The 17,268-nt window shown below is 41.3% G+C and overlaps 2 protein-coding genes across 2 annotated transcripts in view; one reads left to right on the top strand and one right to left on the bottom strand.

Annotated features, from left to right (window-relative positions):
* Positions 1 to 1,618, top strand: part of llgl1 (LLGL scribble cell polarity complex component 1) — a 31,660-nt gene extending 30,042 nt beyond the window's left edge. Inside the window, exon 24 of the mRNA XM_041973834.1 lies at positions 183 to 1,618. The gene's annotated coding sequence lies outside the window, so the exon portion shown is untranslated. The remainder of the gene's footprint in view (positions 1 to 182) is intronic.
* Positions 630 to 17,161, bottom strand: flii (FLII actin remodeling protein). Its single transcript, XM_041973822.1, has 31 exons — positions 16,894 to 17,161; positions 15,462 to 15,572; positions 13,774 to 13,845; positions 13,534 to 13,614; positions 13,126 to 13,373; positions 12,907 to 13,010; positions 12,640 to 12,815; positions 12,335 to 12,492; positions 12,113 to 12,197; positions 10,920 to 11,067; positions 10,670 to 10,800; positions 9,305 to 9,412; positions 9,089 to 9,193; positions 8,801 to 8,980; positions 8,605 to 8,687; positions 8,400 to 8,474; positions 8,116 to 8,199; positions 7,821 to 7,992; positions 7,553 to 7,660; positions 7,268 to 7,459; positions 7,034 to 7,132; positions 6,812 to 6,901; positions 6,589 to 6,728; positions 6,293 to 6,512; positions 6,005 to 6,159; positions 4,683 to 4,743; positions 4,470 to 4,598; positions 3,744 to 3,850; positions 3,560 to 3,665; positions 3,416 to 3,481; positions 630 to 3,337 (listed from the first exon to the last, which is right to left on the bottom strand). The coding sequence occupies exons 1-31, from the start codon at positions 16,954 to 16,956 to the stop codon at positions 3,203 to 3,205; spliced, it is 3,792 nt and encodes a 1,263-aa protein (XP_041829756.1). The 5' UTR covers positions 16,957 to 17,161; the 3' UTR covers positions 630 to 3,202.
* Between the last annotated feature and the right edge of the window lie 107 nt (positions 17,162 to 17,268).

Here is a 17,268-nt window from a genome sequence, read left to right as displayed (position 1 = left end):
TAAATCAGATGAGCTGCTGAAATTCTTCTTCAGCCTTTTATTTTTTTTAACTCTCTGCTCCCCTCTTGTGGTTCTTCCTATAAATGCAGCTCAAACACTACAAATCACACGTCTTACTGACTCCGCTTCATTTTTCAGCTTCTAAGTGATAACTTGACTAAAAAAATGTCTTTGTTTTCCAGAGAGGGGTTCGAGTGGTTCTGATGGACTGGATTTCAGTGCTGGACCACAAACATTTCCCATCAGCCCACTGTGGAGCCCCCCCATCCCTCTCCCCCCCCACCCCTAGCCAGCACCCTGAACTCTCCTGTTAGCCTGGCACAAGCTGGAAGGAAAGTCCTCTGGGGTTTGTCCCAGCTGGGTGAACAAACTCTTCTTCTGTAACCACTTTGGAAACATGACGCTGCCTCCCACATGGAGACACTGAACAGCACAGCATGGTGTCTGGACGGCCTTAGAGTTGATGATTCTGATTTCGGGAACTTAAGTCACATTTCTGTCATCCATCTACTCGCTGCTCAGCCTTCAGGAGACCTACTATACGGTCATGTTTTTGCTCCCAACCCCCGGCTCGATGTTATGTTTTTTTTTTTTTTTTTGCACAGCTGGAACTGGAACTTTTTTGGGGGGGGGGGGATGCAGACTCTGGATGTGATGGATTGTATGCATCACAACAGTCCTGCAAACTAATCGTTTTCATAAGACTGAAGGAGAGTGTTGAGGGAAGCGAAGCACATGAAGGATTTCTAAAGAGTGTTGAAAGTTGTTGCATCTCTGTTCCTCCTTTGAAAAGGGCAGCTGAATCCTGCGTGGGTGGAGGTTACGTAGAAATCAACAAAACTTGATCTTAAGGATGTGAGAAGCTCTCTGGCTGTCTGCTCTGTTGATGTTGAAGAAATAAGCGAGCACTGGGACAATGAAGGTGTTTCGTATGGCAGAGACTTAAATCTGTTAAATATGTTTTGTATGGCGCTATAAGAAAGTAAAATATTTTAATGGCAAATAGATTCTTGGGGGGATACAAGAGGAAAATAATCACTGTGACTAAAAAGGGAACCAGCTAAGAATGAAGAGGGGAAAGTGGTGCTGACTTGTTTTTTTTTTTTTTTTTTTAAATTTGAAAATTTATTGGCCTTATGTCATGTGACAGGAAGGGATCTTCAGACCTCTCTGGACAGTAAGGACTCATTGGGACCAGCTGATTCATCAAGCTTAAAAGGAAAAGTTTCAGTTTTTAAAGTTTCTGCTTAAGGTTGGAATAAAATCATTATTTGATTAAGTATTTTTATTTTTAGAAATAAAGAGAAATGGATGATGAAAGTAAAAACTGGAGCTTGAATCCTCCTTTTAAGTGTCGTCATCATCTCATGCAGAAATCTGTTGACAGGACTCAGGGAAGTGTTGCAAGGTAAGCAGAGTCAGCCTGAAAGTGTTGCGTACTCTAAACAGTTCATTCTGGGATTTGTTTAGCAGCATTTTTCTTTTACACCCTTTGAACGTTTAATGGTATCAAAGTGTTCACAGAAGGCAGGTTTATTACAGTAAGTCGACTATAGTAAAATACTGGAGTCAGTCGGAGATGGAAAGTGGCTCCAAGCTTCTTGATCTTCACGTCAAAATTCAAAAACAAAAAAAAGGACCTCACTAACTAATGTAGCTCAACAGGTAGGAATCATATTGATTTATTCGTTAGCTTTCCAATGACAATTAATCCTTTCATGCTACAATCGGCACGATTTTAGCTTTTTATTCCCTCAGACCGAGATGAAATTGTTTCTTTGTCATTCAGTTTCACATGTAGGAATTTATTAATCGTGTCATTTAGCATTTTGACTGAAGAATTGTGAATGTTAATAAAAATTTACTCTAATGCTTCATCCTTGGTCTGGTTTGTGGGTAAGGAAGACCAGATGAAAACATTATGTGGCATTTTATTTTTATATAAAATACATAAATAAAGCATCTGCAGGTGGCATCAGGCGCATGTGCACATATTCAAACACACAAACGTGTGCAGGACTCTTAACAGGCTTACAATTCATCCCACAAAATATACTGAGAATTACATATTGCAGCCAATTTGTAAATACATAGATATCTTGCTTGGACCAAAGCCTGTGCAATATGCTGGTCACATGGTTGCAAGAAGCACTGCAGTTATTTTCTGAGGCGACACTGGTGAAGCTGAACCAGAAGTCTGATATGATCTCCCATTAATGAGCTTTGTTCCAAGTTGGAAAAACTTTAAAATTTTAAACATCATGCACCCAGTTTTTATACAACTACAGAAAATTTAGGGAAAGAAGCCTTTTCTTGTTGCCTCCAGAAAATAAACATCTTGACATGTTTGAATGCAGACCGTAACAGAAGTATTATTTCAATCCCAGGCTCTCCTGATTGCACTTGTAAAATCATCTGTCTCATTGAAAACTGACATCCTGTTTCTTTCTTTGGCCAAATAGTCTTCCTCATTGATATATATATATATAAAAAAAACCTACTGTCCACAGCATCTCCCACTGCAGAGTCAGGATGTGAGAACAGTGACACACAGACTGGGTGAAACAGAACACCCCATTTAAATGAAGGCGTATGGGGGCAGGGGACAAAAAAACATTCATACCATGAAAATATAAACGTATAAACCGACATTCTTCAGAAAACTACAGTCCCATTTTCTGCTCAGTCCCTTAAATGGGAAAAGAAACTAAAATCAACCATCTCCTGCTTCAAACTGCTTCCCTGTTAAGCTGGGCAAATGGCAAAATTAGCGACGGTGCAGCACGAGCCACCGTGGAAGCAGCTGAACAGGTTGATATGTTTGGGGAAATACCTTCCCTGGGTTTTTATAAATCCTCTGTGCACCTCTGACTTGTTTTTATCTTAAAACAATCCTCATCATTTATTAGACAACTATATTCAGGTTTGCTTTAAAAAAAACTTGTAGAAAAAAAAGTGAAGTTTCGCCCTCCGTCTCAGACATTTACCAGCCACAACTTTAACTGTCAGGGATGTTTTTCTAAACTTAAATCTGTCCTAGTTGGTTTGGCCAATTGATAAAAACCTGCTGTTCTAAAGGCTACTGAGCAGGATGGGGGACAGACTGGTAACGCTGGGACAGGCGTAGACATCTTATTTTACTGGATAAAAAGAACTACATGGCAGCAAATTGACTAGATGAGCGTGAGGCAGTGTGTTCGGCCTATGAGGGCGGAGTTTTGAAAGCTCCCCAGGAGTGGAAGCAGCGTGTGAAGCAGTGAGGCTCGTTTCCCTTCCTCACCAGGCGCAGTTTCCTCGGGTGCTCGGCGTCTTTAGAGCGCATGTGCTGGATGTAAACCTGGACGGGAAGCGGAGGACAGGTTACTACCAAAATCACTAAGACATGCAGTATACAGCTGTGTCTGCTGACACTCACCTGGCAGGCTTTGAGACTAAGTTTAATCTCCACCTGGCTGGTCTGAGTGCCGACCCACATGTACACCTGAGAGGCACAAAACAATCAGCACCCAAACACGCAGTACTAATTACGATTAATAAATTTCATCGCACACTTCGTTACCTCTTTGCCGTTGTCTAGCAGCATGATGTCGTCATCGGCCAGGTCGTCCTGACAGAAGTCGGAGCACTTCTCTGACACGGAGAAGTAACCCTTCTCATTTGAGCACCTGAGGGCCAAACAGGAAGAGGATGATACGACCATATCAGTTTAACTAACAGATGTGTAAAACAGTGAGGACACTCACCTGAAAAGTCGAGCATGTTTCATATACTCCGCATCTTCATCATACGCTTTCTGAGAACCAATCCCAACCCAGAAGAAATTCTCTGGCTCCTCCCCCTCATTAATTACCTAGGACACACAATAAAAAGGATGATATGAGGTAGTATTTACTTATCATTCAGGTGCCAGATGGGTGTTTCGGCTGACATTGGGTCTTTGTTTTTAAGTCTGGTATCCCAAAAACCAGTCAGAAAAATAACTACAGGGTCAAAAGTCACAGACTCGAACAATCAGTCCAAAAACAAACTGGAAAATTTTCTCTTGAATCTCCAGAACTGACTGGGAATCCAACTACAATAAGTAAGAGATCCGGCCCAGGTTTATTTTTATTTTCCAGCAGAGAGGAACAAGCAGCTGATTTCTACACAGGAGAGAGGCACATCTTAACTTCAGGTCAGATGGATAAATGTGAAAATGCGGGATTAATGTCATCAGTGATGACATGAAAGGTCGATACGACCTCACTGACTGATCTAAGACTGAGTACACTGCTGTGCTGCTGTCCTGCAAGTGAACACATGAAGGTAACGTGGTGAAATGTTGGTTTAGCTGTTTTAGCTAAATGTAAAAATGCCTACAAACTATCCACAAAAGCTAAAACTTCTATCACAACTGACATTAGGAAAAGCAGACACACATTGATAGAAATAACCAATATTAACTTAAAGCAGTGGACGTAGCGGCTCACCTGTTTGCTGTAAGTCTCATCAAACATGGTGTTCATGATGTCCTCGGCCAGTTTGGCCTCGTCGGGGTCCGCAGCTCGGCCCACCCAAGTGTAGACGATGCCCTGATTGTCTGTGCTCTCAAATGGTACCTGTAGGTAACGTATGCTGTGTTCAAACCTATAAAGTGTGTCAACATTAATCAGATTTACAGAAAGATTTTTAAGTCTTCAAACCTTGAGTATGAAGCAGAACTCTGAATTCAGATTGCTGGAATCTGTTCCAATCTGGATGGTCCTGAAGGAGAGATGCCGGAGAAAAATGTTCAGAAACTTCACAGAAATTAGACTTAAAACTAATTTGGAAAGATGAAGTACACATGCTTTACACTCAGAAGAGAACTGATCTCATTGTCACCAGATCTTAAAATGAGGAAGATGAAACCTTGAACAAGCAACAACACACAATGCATCACATTGTGTCATTTAACAAGGTTTTCCTAAAATGTATAATAGTGTGTTAAAAACTCAGTACAGCCCATTCGAATACTTTTAAAACAAGATTTATCAGCAACAAAAGAGAACATGTTCTCTATGACTTTATCAATTTAAATCCTCTTCGTCTAAGCTAAAGTGCAAATTTTCTTAAGCTCCCCGAGTTTATAAACTAGAACAGATACATCGAAACATCAACTTGCTGCGAAACACTAACCTGCGTTTTTTTTTCTGAGAATAAATGCATCACTGTACCAAGGTTATTATCAGAAATTACAAATACACAAGCGGCAGAGTTGAACATACCAGAAGCGAGCTTTAACGTGACAAACAGACGCATTTATAGCAGCTTGCTGGCTGTGGACAACCAAGCCAGTTCTTCGCTACTACCAGCGTGGAACTTGCTCTACAGCCAGCACTTCGCTCAAAAATGGGTAAATGTACGCAGGTCCAACAACACAAAAAGCCAACACTCCATCAGCACATTTGACTATTGATACCAGGGGTTTGTACTGATGTTCAGATATAACTTTGCAAATCTAAGCGGAGCTTGTTGAACATTCTTATCAGGGAGAAGCAGTTTTCTGCTGGAAATCTTTCCAAACAAGCCATATTTGTTCAGTCTTTTCTTATTTATTCTGTCATGAACTTTAACATTTAACAAGTTAACTGAAGCCTGTAGAGTCTGAGATGTAGCTCTGAGGTTAACTTCTCAGAGCACTGAGGAGTCTGGGAAGACTGACAGCTGTCTTGAATGTTTTCAACGCCGCTGTAAAATGGACTCACACAGTTTGGAAATGACGGTACAACCCTTCCCAGATTAAAGGGCAGGGACAGCAGCTTCCCTATGATCATTGCTGATGTCTTTCCTCCTTGAAATTGTGTTAACACACATTTAACACGCTTTTATAGAGGAGCTCATGCCTGCTAATGATCAGTTAATTAACTTGTTTGATCAGCAGCAGCTGGATGATACTTACCCTTTTTCATATTACTGTACTTAAAGATAAAGAAAATAAAGACTTCTGGAAAAGTAGAAACCAGAGCTGAGTGTGTGAGTGTACCTGGTGCAAAGTGCGCTGCCATTGGTGCGTATTTGGTAGAGGGACGGCTGGGCAGAGTCTGTCTTCTGTTTCCTTTTCCCTTTGTGGATAATAAACTTCCTCTTGAAATGAGACAGGAACTTGAGGTTTTCCTGCTGCTGGGTCATTCGCACCACCTAAACAGCACAACAGACTGTCAGTTCAGCACAACTCTGAACTCCAACACCCTTTTCAGCTGGATTTCTATACACTATTAAAAAGTACTGAAGATGTTTAAAGAGATGAAAGAAGCTACTCGTGTCGTCATACCTTCAGTTTCCCTGGAAAAAGACTCTCAAATTTCTTCTGCAGGGAGAAGGTGAAGGTAAGCCAGCCCATGTTGGAGGCCTGCCTGCCCTGCCAGAAATACACCACACACTGGAAGTCCTCCTCAGGCTGTTTGTCCTCCTCCTCCTCTCCTCCTCCTTCACCACCTTCACCACCCTTCTTTTCCTTCTCCTCCTCCTCATACTCCACTGGAACCCAGTATCTAAAAGAGCCCAGTGAGATTAAAATAAGGCAGTAATACTCGAATCCAGATGTCACAGTTAGAACAAGAAGCGTACCTGCAGAGGAAAACGTAGCAATCCTGGGTGAAGAAGTGTCCAAACTCCTCCTCAGCAAGCCGAGCAAACTTCTTTCCCTCCAACACGAATCCCTCCATTCCCTCCAGGTCCTCATTCCACTCTTCCATCAATTGTTCAGCCTAGACATAAAGGAAGGACATGGCTGTATTCATCTACTTTACACAGTCAGAGTAACAATATAGGACAGAAGTAAGTGTGTTACCTCAGTGAGAGGCATGGGAGGCTGCCTGGGGAGGAAGAGGGCTGTGAGGTCAGCTTTCATTTGATCTTTCTGCTCTGCATCCTTCTTCACCTGAGAAATAACACAACACATGCATTCTGTTAACATACTTATAGTTTCTAAAACCAGGTGGCTGGAAGCAGGTCAGGCTGCATTTAGAGTAAGATGGGAACAATCTAAGAGGAACACACAGGGATCGCTTACCTTGCCCTGCAGGTTATCGGTTTGTTGCACAGTTTCAGCAGCTCTGGTGTAGTCCACCTTCAATACATCGTCCCAGTTCTTAAACTTGGATTTAAACACCTGAGGAGAAAGAATAAAAGAAGAGTCAGCCGTTAAAAGGAGTAGCACAAAACATTTTTGGTTGGAAACATTTTTTTTAATGCGATCTCATTGATTGCTGATGCAGTGTTTGCAATGGTGTCACTATAACGTCACCTGGCTCTCGCTGCCCTCCAGGTTGCGGGTGACGCAGGCGTGTTTAGGACGGTGCAGCATGGAGCAGATCTCCTGACCCAGTTTTAAGGCAGCGGCTCGGACGAGGCGGGGAGACTTCCTACCGATCCAGATGAAGACGTCCGACCAGCAGTCCAGGATGTACACACACTTGGTGTCCAGCAGGGACTGTAACTGAGGAATGGGATGAAAGAGAGGCAGTGTGATGTGAAGGGAAGAGGGTGATGTAGATGAGTTCAGGTAGGAACAACAATGCTTTCTACATACCAGTCTGAGCTCTGGCAGGGTGTCCAGTTGGATCTTGTGATCTTTATGCTCAACAGAGAGCTTGTAGTTAATTTGAGGCAGCTCGAGGTAGCCGAGACCCAGGCCAACCTGCAGGAGTGAGAAACATTAGATCAGGATTACCAGTGTAGAATTATTCAGTACAAACTGGATATGAAAGAAGATTTTTTCCTAAAAGTTGTAATCCTAAACACACAATTTCTACAGGATGAGGTCAGCACTGGTGCATAAAGGTTATTAAAATATTTACTTTGTATAGTTTAGGTCTGATGGGAGAGAAGTCGTCTGGTACGTGTTTCTTGATTTCCCCTGGTTGTCCTCCCAGTACCTCCCAGAACTCTGGAGGCTCCTGGCTCTGCATCAAGGTTACAATCTCTGCCTTCCCTTTTCGTTCATTCTTATTTATCTTCTCTGCAAATAACCTTTAAGAAGACAGCGAATCCAACACAACAAGGCTTTTAATCACTACATTTTTGGATAAAAAGATGTTTTAAATGTGTAACTATGTCTCTGATGAGGAAAAATTGACTTGACTTAAGCGTTACCTTGCTTTCGTGGTGCCACTCAGAGTAGCGTTAGCTCCTCTCCAGATAGATATTTCCAGCCCTGTATCCAACAGGAACACATAGCTGCCAAGAGAAATACACAAGAAAAGCTTGTTTAGGCATAAATACATATGTAAAAAAATATAAAAAAAAGAAAGAAAGACAGACAGACACATTAACGCAAATTTTGAGAGTGAGAATTGGAATAAATGACAAAGCAAACACTTTATACTGGTGGTGTATGAAGGCACATATTTGGGGATTTTTGTGGATGTAAGAGTTACCGTGGGTCGAGTGAAGAGGCCTTCACAGGCACAGATTCCAGCCTGATGTTCTTCTTGCCGTAGACTCTGTACAATCTGCAACAAGCAGAAGAGAATTAAAACTTTTTTCAAATGTTTACAGACCAAACAGAGGGAATTCCATCACAAGCTGCCTCACTGAAGCATTTTAAATTAGAAAGATGTCTGACTTAATATTTCAACCTACCTGGGGGGATAATGTGTGTCTTCTACAGTGTAAAATCCGCTGGCTGTTCCTCCCTCAATGTAGGAGATCTCATTGTTGAATACCTGCACACAAGACAGAATCAGAATATGTTAACCATCAACTGACTGCTGCAAGTCATGTTAGATTGTGTGTGTGTGTGTGAGTGTGTGGGTTGGTGTATTGTGTTTCTACATACAGCACTGAACTCCTCGCTCTCGTCTCCCATCTCCTCTCGAATCGTCCTACACTCTGCTCCTAAGAAATTTCTGAGATTGACAGCATGAATAGCAGATCCTGCTTTCTTGTCCAGCGTGGCGTCCTGACCAATCCAGTAGTAGATCTGCCAGTTTAGCGCTCCGTTGTCATCCAGGAAGGTCTGTAATGTAATAGAGACAAACATGAGGTTGATGAGGCATACAGGTGCTCCACCAGCTGTCAAGTTTAGGTTATTCAGGAAACGATGGCGGATTCTTTTAGGTGGTACCTTGAGGATAATGTAGCAGTCGGCCTCATAGAACTTGCCATGGAAAGTTTCGTCGACCTGTGTCGGGACAAAATTCTCTATCTGCCACACTGCCACACCTGGGACCTGTGGGAAGCAACAACATACACATTACATACAAATCATTTGGAAATTTTAATTATTGTTGTCTGGTATGAACTTTGGAACTGCTGCCATATTGAGATGTAGATACCCTACCTGCCCAACATCCTCCAAAAAGAACTCTGAGTAATCCAGGTGGGGCTTCTCCAGACTCTTGTCCCATCGTCGGATTTTTAAATCACCATATTTCAAGTCCCCATTTTCCTGCAAAATTGGCAGATTTCGTCTTTAGTATAACATAAACCTTTTTCCCCCAAACAAAAATGTCTCCTTGAATGTTATACATGTATAAGAGCAGAGCAATCTTTATTAATATTGACTAATAGAACAACATCAACTTGGAGAAAGAGATTTGTGTTTGTTGCAGTGCTTTCATTTCAACATAATAAATATGGGAAAACAGCTTCCACTCAAATCTGCTTATTTTATTTGCCGTTAACATGGTTGTGCACTACAACTTTATTATCCTGGGTCTAAATGTCAACATGGAACTCTAATGTAATATCCACAGAACACGTACGTGATTATTTTCAGAGGAACGTATTTCTTTTCTTTGTCAAGTCATTTCACACCGAGCTACGAATCATTAAAAAGTCACCTGCTGATAACAAATACACGTCTGTAATGGGTCAGAGCAGGAATCCCAGCAGAAGAATTAACCCCACAGCAGCCAAACCAAAGTCAGATGCACTTTTTGCTTCTAGAGCTAGAAACCAGAGCTGGGTATCACCACAAATTTCATGATTCCATTTGCTTTTGATTAAATCTAATTTGATTAGATATTAAATAATTTATAGATATTAATGTAACAACACAAATCTTTCTCCGATATAAAAAGACATGTTTAGATAACTATTTATATGAAACATAAGATCATCAGAATCAGATATCTGGGAGTAATCTGATAATTGTAATAATCTGACATGTGTCTACATGCAGGTTTGAAATACCATTTTCGAAAGATCTTTGTTCACATTTACCAGTCCATTATCGGATTTATTTTGGAATACGTAAATACGTGGTGACATCACCTTACTGTTATTTTCAGAACGTTCAGTAATTGTTGGACATGACGGAGCCCACGGTCTTAACGTCAGCTGCTAATGTGAGCGGTCATAAGCTGCTAAATAGTTCACAGATGAATGTAACCCAGTGGTGAATGAAAAAATCCGAATTTGGCATCATCTTGGCAAGAGAAGCTGATTTTGGACGGAAGTGACACAGGCAACCTTTCAACTGTGTTATGCTACGATCACAGAGCTTCAGTAAGTCACACAAAAGTAGGGTCGCTGTTGTCACAGGAAAAAAATTTATATATATGATTTTCATGAATCGATACTGGATTAATTCAATATGAATCAACTCAAATCTATTTTTTTAACCTACCGTAAACATCTCAGAACATTCTGACTGCATATTGTTCACTATCATTCTCCTTGGTTCCTTTATGTTTTTCCTTACCTCCAAGTTCTTCTTCTCCTGTGCAACATCACTCATGCCTTTCAGGACCTGCTTTGCCTGATCATCCTGAGAACAGTCCTTCCTTCTCCTCAGCCTCATCTTCCTCGCCAGATTATCTCTGGGGCTGGTTCCTGGACACAGGTGCACACATACAGATTTAACATTTTACTATAACCTGCTTTTAAAGCAGAAAAGGGCAACACTTGTTACAAATATTAATCTACACGCTTCACTCATTAAACTCACACACCTCCCCCTGCAGCAGCTACGGTGGCTGCCGAGGCTCCAGCCAGACGAAGCTGGTTCTGTAGTGAGAAGTCGATGTTGTACCACTCTGCTCCTCTGTCCACTGGCTTTGGAGGCATCACCAGATTGGGGTTCTCGCGCACATCTAATATCTACATAAAGAATAAATTATGAGTTCCTGTCTGATACAAATAGTCATGCTTCTCTTGAACATTCATAGACATTTAATTATTAATAAGGGACACATATAGATTGAGTAATGATGGCTGCAAAGCCAAAATGGTTTGTAATTTAGCTAAAGTGTCTAAATTTTGGTCACAACCTTGGAGGCCAAGGAGGTGAGAGAGGGCATAATGGGAACTTAAAAACATGCACTACTTGAGTAGCTGGTCAGCGGGCAAATAAAGGAAAACTTTGACAAGCACACTACATTGTTAAGCTTGACAACACCGCTAATCCACCTGTATACAATCAAACCAGAATCAGATCCAGAATATGAAGTAGAACAGCTTGACAAACCACTAACAAAGATTACAGCAAGAAGTCTCCATTCACTAAATGTTCTCATTATAGATTATGTTGTCTTTCAATTCCTGACAAGTACCAGTCAAAGGTTTGGACACATCTACGTCCATTCATTCTGAAAGAGAAGATGTGTCCAGACTTTTGACTGGTTCTGTATTAACAGGTGCAAACGTAGAAAATCTGTTGGAAAATCTGCTGGAAAAATTGGTTAAATACAAATTATGGCTTCCTGTGTCATCAACACCATGTTTCTAAGCAGCTGCAGAAGTAACAAATGGATAGCTTTGGCTGTCCAGTGAACACAACACATGGTACAGTTAGCCACATTAGCTACCTTTTCACTCAGAGCACCCATGATGCTTGCTTTAAAACCTGTTAAGCTTAACATAACATAAACAAGGCTGAGGACCACTTGATTAATCGAGATCCTTCTGTCCAAAAATATTATGTGATGTTGAAGGAAATAATACATCATAAATACTGCAGATAAGCCAGAAAACAAAGAAAAACATGCCAAGGAACCTTTAACTCCCTCATTTTCTTTCTCATATTAATCCACTCTGTTTCTTTAAGCTTTCCTTTATTTTTCCAGCTCAACTTTTTCCTTAAACAGTCTGCTCATGAAGCCCTTGAATCTTCTATTGTAGGAGTAACTTTATGGGAGTGTCATACCTCCAAGTCTGTCAGGAAGTGGATGGCCTCAGGCAGAGTCACCAGCCGGTTTTTATTCAGCACCAGTTTCTTCAGTTTGCCACACCTGGACCACAACACAAAACCACACATACAGGCCCTGTTAGGTTTCTTCTGGCTGACAACAAAATGTGTCATGTAATGAGAATCTCGTTGTGGTTTTTCTATCCCGCTGATCTGAATGTCTGTTTGCAACAGGCTCACCTGCAGAGACCCTCTGGAATGAGTTCCAGGTTGTTGTTAGCAGCCATGAACTCAGTGAGGCTGGACAGTTTGCCAACCCCTGGAGGAACCCCATCAAAGTCCAGCTTGTTGGAATTTACATACAGCTTCTTCAATTTGGAGAGCTTACAGATGGCAGACTGGGGAAAAAGAATAATGTTGTTTTTCTTTTTGGTTCTAATATTATAGTAATTCCACTTATACAATTTCTCAAAAGTATCAGAAAAAATGTAAAGGAATTATGAAAGAAGGGCCCCTGAAGATGGCTGTGTGATCGTTGGTCTTACAGGCAGTGAGGTGAGCAGGTTGCGACTCAGGTTTAGTGTTTCCAGCTGGGTCCACTGGTCAATGCACAGGGAGAGCTCAGAAATCTGGTTACTACTCAGGTTGAGTCTCTTCAAGCTGCCCAGTGAATAGAGGCACTCTGGTACCCGGGTCAGGTCGTTACACGACAGATCAACATCTGTAAAACAGAGAGAAGAGGAGGAGGATCAGAAAAGAGGAAACATATGACTCAAAGTTGACAGTGGTGTGTGTGTGTCTGCTTGCGTTACCTGATAAGTGTGTCAGTCCTTCCAGGCTGGTAGGCATGTTGCTCTGGGTTCTCTGGGTGTTCCTCAGATGAAGGGTCTGCAATGCCACCATTGCTGGGAGCTGGCTGCTCAGATAACACAAAACAGTTAGAGCAGGCAAAGATTCAAACTAAATTCATTACTTTTGTGTTTGGAATAAGAATGTGGAGGTAATCAATGAAGCAAAATAGTGTTTTTTACCGCAGCTGGGCATGCATCAGTGGGTTGTTGTTCAGAATGAGAGTCTGCAGGTGGATCAGCCGCCTCATCTGGGGCGGCAGGCTGTCCAGCTTGTTGTCACTCAGGTCCAGATACAGCAGGTCTGTCAGGTTGATGAACAGTTGGTTGGGAATGGAATCAATGCTGTTGTGGCTCAGATTCAGCACCAGCATGTTCCTGCTGTTTTCCAGGTCCCTGGGGATCTCTGTCAGCTGATTGTAACTCAGATCCTAAAGGAAAAGGGAGATGTTAAATTATCTGGAAGCCACAGATACTTTAGCTAAACGATAAGTTTTAGATTTAAGTAACTCAGTGTTATAGATATAAAAGGTAATGCTGATGTGTTTTGGCAATAATAAAAATAAATAAATAGATAAAATCATTGTATACCAGCACAGAGAGGTCATCAAGCTGAAAGATATCATCTGGGACTCCAGAGTTTTTTAGGCTGTTAGCCCTGGCTACCACCGCCTGCACACATAACAACAACATAAATTGACAAAAAAAGAATAGTTGTTGGTCCAGAAGCAACATGAATTATTTTGCCTTCAGCTATATTAATAAAAAATTAGCATGCTAGTTGTATATGACTACTTGCGTATTTTCTAGCAGCACATGTGTGTCAGTTACCCGCAGATTTGGTAAGCTGGAGAGTTCTCCATGTAAGGTGGTCAGGCTGTTGTGACTCACAGAAAGGTGTTCCTAAAGGAGAAAAACAGAGATTTTGTTTACCGGTGCATATTCCAATGCACAAACAAACTGGGGGGGAAAAAAAGCAAAAGTCTTACTTTTTTTTTCTCTTGAGGAGTCTACATCAACACTACTAAAGCTTAGCTGTAACTAAATAACTTGCCGACTGCAAACATGATCAAATTAAAGCTCAGTTAAATACAGACGAATTGGAAGCCACGATAAGCTAATCTTGTTTACATACAGCACACCTGACTGGATCAAGTCTGCTCACATTGATTATGTTTTCACTGTGGCTGGCTGATCTCTGCTGTGAGTGGTTGCATTAGGTAGTTCAATCAGAGAGACTGAGGTTAAGGACAAACTTGTCTGTCCTTTTAGTTCAGTGCGATTTCACAAGTGAAATGCATCAATTACCTCTCAATGTGCTTTCAATAATGCAAAAGTCTTAGCATAATATATAGTTTTGCCTGCATGGAATATAGGTCAACCTATAGGTCAACCCAAAACAATAACACCAAAGCACCATGAAGTGAAGGTTTTCAGACCTGCCCAAGGAGCTTCCAAATAAATTTAGAGGCCTGACTGAGCAGAGGTAAAACAAATTATTGCATTACTTTTATTAGTGTGTAAATGTGATCATGCAGAAGAGCTTAAATGAGTGATTGTGTTTAAAAAATGTACAGATACTTTAGTTAAAGTGATTTTATACAATTTTCCCCGCTCTCTTAGAAAGAGGAGTCTTTTTCTAAACTCTGTAGTCAAGCACACTGTCTTAGCCTGACGACATGGTTTCGGTGTCTGTGTACAGGAACTACTAGGATTCTGCAAGAATGTGTGATCCTATATATACAAAGTTTTGGTTGCGCTGTGCTGAAATCTATAGTACGTTGCAGTGATGTGGATAACAGCAATTACTCCTCTCTCCTTAATACAAGCACTGTTATGTCCTCCTGCTCCTCCTCTTCTTTGTCTTGTATGCCTTTTTGTCTGAATGGAGATTTATCCAAGTGCACAGAGTTGGTGCAGTCATTGTGAGCATTTACAAATATTTGGGACACATGTGATCAGCCATAAAGGCAGCTCGTGGACTAATGAGGATTATGAAATCTATGTCATACATGCCTTGCAGCCAAGCGGACACTGAGATCATGAACTGTCTTTCAGACTCTGTAAACCCTCGTCAATGAGAATCTCGTTGTCAGTAAACATTTAACTGGACTTTATCTTTAGATAAAAAGCTAAACAGATTAACTCTCCATCGATTAGCTATCTGCCATATCCTGTAGAACACTGCATCTGAGTGGGGCTGGGCCAGCTGATATCGAACAGGTCCCCAGCCGACCACAGACTTAACAAATAAAGACAAGCAACCACACACTCACGCTTCAGGTGAAAGCCAGAAGAAAGCCAAAGAAATGGGATAAAACCCACATAGGCAATAGAAAAACATGCTAACTCCAAAGAGAAAGGCTGGTGTTGACAAGCTGATTTTGTCAACAGATTGATGTTTCACATGACCTTTTCCCCATGTAGATCTACTTTTAAACACAAACACACAAATACACACACACACACACACACACACACACACACACACACACACAAAAACAGCTTTAATGTCTTACCAATTTCTGTAGAGAGGCCAGCTCCTCTGGGAGGTAGCATAGTCCTGTCCTGTTGAGTTTCAGCCATCGCAAGCTGCTCATACATTTGACATGCTCAGGGAAGTAACCACCCTGTAGTGACAGACAAAGAATAGAGATGGCAAACGGATGAATGATAGGTAATACTGATCAGAATGTTTAGTTGAGCGCAGCAGTGCTAAGGAAAGAGTAAAAGCACCTAAAAATGTTTTACAAGATGAAAAGCTGACATTATCCTTATAGATTTAACTGATACAAGTGTCAAACTATGTGTAGAATTTACACATGAGCTGCATGACCTAACTCAGCACCATTCTGGTCTATTCTAATGATATCAGGTCTACTCTTCTTACATCACGGCTGACATTCCAGATTGGGAATGTGAAAGGTTATCAAGAGAAAAAAAATCCTGGTATTGGTCATCAAGTACACAAATATCTGTGGAATCAAATATATAGATGCCAGATGAACTTGTAACGCCATATGTTGTGATTTGATCATTTTCAGCTACTGTTAATGCTTTAATCATAGTTTTTATGTAGGTTGTTTACAAACATGGATGTGCCATATAGACACAACTGTTTATATGTGTAATTTGGGAATTTGTGGCCAAATATCTATTCCAAAACTAGAACAACATTAAGAAAACTATTAGTCCAATAATGCTGGTAGGTTGTGAGTATATTTCTAATTTCTGAAAAGCTAACAACTACTTATTTATTGAAACCATCTAAATACAACTAAGAGCATGTTTACCTTCTGCCTGAAATAAGGCATTTGACAATGAATGATTAAAAACCTTATGGTAATACTACTGGATTATCTGTATTTTCTGTCTGGTATACTGTTTTTTTCTTCAGTCTTTAAACTCCGTGCCAGTGTTGTTAGAAGCAACTGAAGTCATGAGTCACACTGGGTGACTGCAGTCACTCAACAAGCTTTATAACGTCAGCTAACGTTAATTTTGACCACAGCCCTTCTGATTTAAACCCTGATAACAGCGACATCCTGTTCTGACACATAGCTTGTGCTTCTGACCCAGACAGCTAAAGTTAGCCAAAAGTGAAGCTAAATTGGCTAAGTGACGAGATGTTGGAAGACGCTACACTTCCAGAACATTCCAACAGCTAACAAAGTGAACGAAAGCTTCTCCAAAAACTCATATCCTCTAAACAAAAATCTGCACATTACCAGACAAGAGTGGTGTTGGCCGACACCGAACTGCTACTGTCAATTTGACAAGTGGCTAACGCCCAATGCCCGTAACGTTAAGCTATGCTAGTGTTTCAGAGAGTTTAGCTGTTAGCCGTCTGGTTCCGAGTCTCCTACATAGTCTATCTTTAGCTAAGCTAAACAAGAAAACAGCACCACACATGCAGACATAAATGCAACGATTTCAGGTTAAAAATCTTACTTTGAAGTCGTTTCCACTGAGGTCCACCCCTCTTATGAAGGGAAGAACTCCAGTGGCAGCCATTTCTGACTAGCTGATGTCAGCTGCTCAACCCTCAACAGTCTATTTTGGTCCAAAAGGGACGGAGGGTTGTGTCTGACAGCCTACTACTCTTCTTTTTGTTCTCCACAAGGCTGCACCAACACACTCTCAAGCGAGTTACTGCCACCCTCAGACTAGGGATGTGGTTGGCGAGTGTTTTTATGTATGAAGGCGCCCTCCAGTGACCACCATGAATTACAAGTCAGCACACGCGCGAGAGCTTTGGCATTGAGGTTCATATAATATGAGAACATTATTAGGGTCCGAGCCATACAAAGTATGGCAAGGCCCTAT

Source organism: Melanotaenia boesemani, chromosome 2 (assembly GCF_017639745.1).
Source record: "Melanotaenia boesemani isolate fMelBoe1 chromosome 2, fMelBoe1.pri, whole genome shotgun sequence".
Classification (NCBI taxonomy): Eukaryota; Metazoa; Chordata; class Actinopteri; order Atheriniformes; family Melanotaeniidae; genus Melanotaenia; species Melanotaenia boesemani.
Note: the sequence above shows the minus strand (reverse complement) of the source record. Positions and strands in the feature narration are given on the sequence as shown.

Bases quoted from the DNA above. Each gene is read 5' to 3' on its own strand.
- flii (XM_041973822.1), bottom strand. From the start codon at position 16,956: ATGGCTGCCACTGGAGTTCTTCCCTTCATAAGAGGGGTGGACCTCAGT. The intron at 13,846-15,461 runs GTAAGACATTAA...TTTCTCCTTTAG, and splicing joins TGGCCTCTCTACAGAAATTG to GAACACCTTTCTGTGAGTCA. The intron at 4,744-6,004 runs GTACACTCACAC...TCTCTCCTTCAG, and splicing joins GGCAGCGCACTTTGCACCAG to GACCATCCAGATTGGAACAG.